This window comes from Mastigoproctus giganteus, chromosome 13 (assembly GCF_048544385.1).
Source record: "Mastigoproctus giganteus isolate SK-2022 chromosome 13, ASM4854438v1, whole genome shotgun sequence".
Classification (NCBI taxonomy): domain Eukaryota; kingdom Metazoa; phylum Arthropoda; class Arachnida; order Uropygi; family Thelyphonidae; genus Mastigoproctus; species Mastigoproctus giganteus.
Window position 1 is genome coordinate 15,101,146 of NC_143587.1, and position 6,000 is coordinate 15,107,145.

Below are 6,000 nucleotides of genomic sequence, written 5' to 3' on the forward strand. Positions count from 1 at the left end.
CTTTTTGCTGCAATATTTTTATTCTTGTTACATTTCTTTTCCCTCCCTTTTTTTGAATTTAAGTTTAATTTTGTTTTTTCGCTCTTGTCTTGCCGTACTGCTGGCATTATTTTATTTTATTATATAACTTTATTTTAATTTATAAGATTATATATATATATATATATATATATATATATTTTTTTTTTTTAAGGTCCTAGCCACTGAAATCTCAGGAAATTAGGTGGCAGGACCTGCCAGAGTAAATATTTCAATACTAGTGTACCTGGTCTGCCTACATGAGGCATAGTGCGGACAACGTTGGGCCCAGCAATCACTTGTTGATGAGATTGATATTTATATTTATTACTTAAAGCGGTTCCAGTCAACCAATGGCAACCCCGCTGTCAGTTACACATATTTAGCAGTACTCTTATATGCTCCTTCTCCTGTTTGCCCAAGTACAGGGAGGTAAAAAACCTGCCATGACCAAAAAAGGATGATATGAACAAATTCAAAAATAATCAAATTACATAAAAAATAAAATATACATATAATTAAATTTCAGACAAACTCCAAACTTCATTGGAAAGATCTGCATCTGTTCACAGTCTGTTGGAAAGCCAGCAGCGCTAGGAGCTGCTGAGAAGAGAAATACCAGCTCCAGGAGCTGCCGAGAGCAGAAATTCCAGCACAAGGTGCTGCCGAGAACAGAAATGCCAGCACAAAAAGCTGGAGTTGCAGTGGATATAGCAGACTCAAGCCTCCACGATTTCACAGAATTCTAGGTAATTCGGCATACATCACACCACATTATAAATCCAAGGCTTCCAGATTCAGAAGAGTCTTCCGCCTAAGAAATATTGCAGTTGCAAAGGCTTGGAAAGCCAAGAAGTTCTCCTGCTTATCAAATAGAATTGTCTCGCAGCCTTCTGCCATAAGAATGAGATTACTGACCCGAGATACCAATTCAATTCGTAGATCGCAGTACTCCTCACAGTTGTACATAATATGTTCCCATGATTCTTTCACCACAATGGCAACTAGATCTTTCATTAATTCCTAAATCATGCAACTTTTCATTAATCGAACCATGACCAGTTATTAGGAAATAACTTGTAAGTTTGAGGCAAACCATTTGAATTTTATCGAGGCTGCATTTCTTAAATCTGGGAAAAATTTTTGTGTAATCTGCCCTTTATCGCAAACACTCCAACGCTCTTGCCAGACTTTTACCAAAGCATTCCAGATTCTTGTCCTTTCCTTCCTGGGATCTGCCAAAATGCCCACCTGTATATTCAGAAAAGAACAGGGAATGCCACGGCGGATGAAGTAAGCCAATGCACAATACAATAAATGCAGATCAATAGGCAATTTTCCAGTCACAATCTGCAAGCTGGGGTGGACACAGTTCTGCATGCCATGCACATCCTAAGGAGCATTACTCTTTGAATGAAACTGAGCTTTCTAGTAAATACTTATCCACTTACACGTTCAAACCAGATTGGTGCACCATACGTTACCATGGGGATAAATACACATTCATATAGCAAGTTCAGCGCCTTACCTTTTATTCCCCAACCAACTCTATTGATTCGAGTAATCATCCCAAGAATTTTCTCACCTTTTCTGATAGATAAGTAACATGTAATTTGAAAGTCAAAGATCCTTCAAACATAATGCCTAGATATTTTAATTGCCTTGCCGATTTTAGGCTCGATCCATTCATTCTAACAACCGGGGGTCTTCTACTCGAAAATTGATCCTTAAAGACCATTTTCCTTGTTTTGGTTCCTGATACAGTCAGTTTATGTAATCTACACCAGTTATTAAGTTCAAACAAAACCTGCTGTGACCTGGTTTCTAGTTGCATCCGTGTATTTCCTTCAATAGGCAACACAAGATCATCGCCATATGCCACCATCTCTGTATGCTCGAAGTCCCTACGCAACCAGTCCTCCAAAACTAGGTTCTACATTGGTGGTCCAAAAACCGATCCTTGTGGGCATCCCCTGGTCACCTCTCGTAGAATAGAATCAACCGACGACTTAACATTCACTGTACAGTGCGTGAAGTATTCCTTTACCACCCTAAAGATCTTAGTTTAACAGGCTGCAAGTCTCAACATCATAAGAACGCTGCCCCATTGAATGGAGTCAAAAGCTCCCTCAAAGTCAATAAAGATTCCAAGGACATACTTACTGTTCGAGCCTAATATATAGTTTCGCAATGCCCGAAGCGCATCTTCTATTCCACGACCTGGAGTAAAACCATATTGTCTGCCAGACCAGCCTGTTTTTTTCAGTATAGTCAGTAATCAGTCTCGCCAGCATCCTTTCAAGCACCTTTCCTAATCCAGGGAGGAAGGCAATAGGTCGATAAGATCGTGGATCATTCTTTGGCCTAGATGGGCCCTTCAGTATCAGCTTTAATAGGGCATCCTTCCATGGTTATGGACAGGCCCCGTCACGCAGGCAGCTATTAAAAGCTGCAAGAAAGATCCCTGGTATCAGTCGATGAGCCCGTTTAATGACCTCTCCTTCAATGAGGTCCATCCCTGGGCATTTATTGTTCCTTATGCGTTGTACTGCATCACAGAGTTCAATCAGGCTAAAGGGATCCTCGTCATGTACCCCAGAGTAAGCATGATTAAGCCTTTTCATCAACATCTGTTCCTCATAGTCTTGCTCAGAGATAGTATCTCCAATCAGATGATCCAAAATCGCAGACATACTTTCTCTCCAACTTGTACTTTCCTGGTCAACACCTCTAATAGAATATGCTGTATCTCCATTATAGATTTTAGTCTTGCCAGTAGATAGCTTATATACAATCCCTATGGGTTTTCATTTCCCACTGTTCTAACCAACATTCTCCAGCAGTTAATTTTGATTTAGATATCATACGCACGTATGCACTCCATATCCTCTGATACTCTACTTTAAGTACATTAACTTCCTCCTCCCCATTGTTACGCTTACTTCTTTGGTTCCTTTTCCGCGCTTTATGAACCTGCTTCCGAAGTTGGCTTAACTCACCAGACCACCATTTAACTGGAATCCTATTACAGTTCTTTTGTTTCATAGATGTGCTGGAAGCCTCAAAGAGAGAGCGCTAAAGTAACTCCACCGCATTCTCTCCCCACATCTGACTGAATGCCCAAATATCTAGATTCCCAAGTAGGGCATGAATAAATACACTTTGCATTTTCGATAGCAAATCGTCGTAACTGTTCCTGAGACGGGGCTAGTTTTGTTATGTCCTTGACAGAAAATACAATGGCCCGAGAGGTCAGAGGAGGATGGCTAGAATTGTGAAAGCAAACAGACGGGCAACAATGTCGCACATCACGTCAGAATACAACCTTAGTGCGCAGAACAAAATATCGCAACGGCCCACTAGTCACACTTTGTCGCGAATGGGCTACAACAGCCGATGGCCACATCGCGTACCTTTGTTATAAATGAAGAACAAGAGAGCACGCCTCCTGTGGGCACAGCAACACCAGCACTGGACTATCGAGGACTGGAAAACCGTTTTTTTTGGTCTGACGAGTCGAAGTTCCTGGTGCATCAAGTTGATGGAAGGCTCAGAATTTGGCGAAAACAACATGAATCCATGGGCACTTCATGTCTGACGACTACTGTGCAGTGTGGTGGGGACAGTGTTATTGTGTGGGGAATGTTTTCTTGGCACGCGTTGGTCCATTGATACCTATAGATTCACGACTGAATGCCACATCGTACCTAAACATCGTTGCTGACCAAGTGCATCCGTTCATGTTGACAGTTTATCCGCAGCCAGATGGTTACTTCCAGCAGGATAATGCGCCGGTGCACAAAGCCCGGATAACTATGGAATGGTTCCAGGAACATGGCAATAACTTTTCTTTGCTGCAGTGGCCCACTCAGTCCCTAGATCTCAATCCTATTGAACATCGTTGGGATGAGCTGGAAAGGGCTGTTCGCTGCAGACCTAGACCTACACTTCCGTCCAATCTCAAGGAACTGCGTGACACACTCATGTGTGCATGGTACTCCATTCCTGCACAACGTTTTCGGCATCTTGTTCAATCCATGCCTAGACGAATTGAGGTTGTTTTGAAGGCTAAAGGAGGCTCAACACACTGCTAGGTAGGTGTACTTAATAAAGTGGCAGCACAGTGTAGTTACGGAAATGGACATTTTGATTTTAATTCGCTGATTGGTTTTCTACATTTGTGCCAATTTTGTTAAGTCCAAATTGCATCCTATGCATTATACTTTTTTTGTTTATACAAAACGCAAAAATTTTATTTGTTTTTGTTACATTGTGGGGAGCACAATATAACAGAATTATCTTTAATTCTACTCAACGTTGAGTGAAATTAAAAATAATTTCTACTGTACAAGGATGTGTACAGCAGAAATTATTCACAAAACGACATCAGTATTACGAATATTTGTTCTTCTCAAGTACAGATATATTCGCAACCCAAAATTTTACTATAACAGATTTTTTACTATAACAAATATATTTTCGATTTTAATTGGTTCTTTTAATTTGAGCTTAAAATTATTTCCTGAAAATTAATTCCAATTTCTGCTCTCTTTCAGAAAGTACTGGAAATAATTTGTGCCTGCTTCTCTGTTGTCCAGATGAAAGTCATTCTTCAGAAACTGAAGAAAAGGCTTCTGGGATAAATGTCCAACATCGACAATATGCATGGTTTTTCACTATGGGTACTAGTTTCATGATTATAGGCAGCATCTTGGCCGTTCTTGTTTTCAGCACTCCACTCAACATCAGGGGTGGAAATTTTCATATACTTCGAGACACAATGATTTTGCTTTTTGTAGTGGGAAGTGTGTCTATTTTGTCGGGTGTCATTCAGTTCTGTCTTGAAGTAAGAAAAATGATTGCAGATGATGATCTCACTTGCAGAGATGAAGAGGATTTTCCCATTATGCCAATACCTGTCATCGTGGTTGAACCACATGACCCAGAGAAAGTGCCCCTTTTCACAACTGATGCAAGCTTTAGAGATGGAAAAGATTTCAATCAACTGTGAACTGCATAAAGGAGAGAGAGAGGTGTTTAGGGTTTTAATGGTTCTTCTCAACTTTCTATAAAATTGTTATCTACTTTCTTCTATCAAAGCTTTTGTGTTAATAAAATTTTGGGAAGAACACTACAAAGAATTTAAAAACAAAACTCTTAGGAATAAAATTCTACCTAAATATATTTTTATATTGTATGATTCAAGTTACTTAGCTGCGCACAATGAAGGGCTGTAAAAAGTGTTGAGCAGGGTGGAGAACAGTCCTTTGTCACTGGCAGATGTCCATTCTTGGACTTATTGCTGACAACCACATAAAGCTTTTGAGAAACTCAAGCTATTGTATTCAGTGACGTGTCTACCCAATGACTGCTATTCACTACCTCCCCACAAATTTTGGTGCATTCATTCAAATCTGCATAACGCAATCCATTTAGAGAATATAAATACATATGGCAGACCACAGTTGAACTAAAACTAAGACAAATCTTAGTATTGAAACTTCATTTCACAGTGATCAACACAGTTGAATTGACAACAGTCAATCAACTAAACGACCTTTGTCCTGGGGTGAACTTCCCCCACAACTTTCATATGATAGCCTGGCAATCTTACTTAATTTGTCTCTCGTTGGTTTTAATGTTGTCAGTCAAACTGCTATTATTATTATTCAATTCATTACACATTCTTCATCCCTGAACAGTCTTCAGCTTTGGAGGAAGGTGCCTATATACATTTGTACATTATAACCTAGACAATAAACATACAAATCATACAAAAAATATGTACACATAAACATTAAGTTCTATAAAATAATACAACGAATAACAGACAACAGGAGCAAATAAAGCACATATATTGACACAAGCAAAAGGCAAAGACATATACACTGCTCTACAAAATTAACAGAACACAAGGAAATTGTTTGTATAAGCTTGCTTTCTTGCATCATATGCCTTTACTAATGTTAATGCTAAAACGTG

General features: G+C 39.5%; 1 protein-coding gene across 2 annotated transcripts in view; it reads left to right on the forward strand.

Annotated features, from left to right (window-relative positions):
- LOC150075788 (uncharacterized) overlaps positions 1-5,040 on the forward strand; it is a 32,903-nt gene extending 27,863 nt beyond the window's left edge. For both annotated transcript variants that reach the window (XM_090387741.1, XM_090387742.1), the window contains one exon: positions 4,575-5,040. In XM_090387741.1, coding sequence (XP_090243867.1) covers positions 4,575-5,029 — 455 coding nt within the window. In that variant the 3' untranslated portion in view covers positions 5,030-5,040. The remainder of the gene's footprint in view (positions 1-4,574) is intronic.
- Positions 5,041-6,000: the final 960 nt, after the last annotated feature.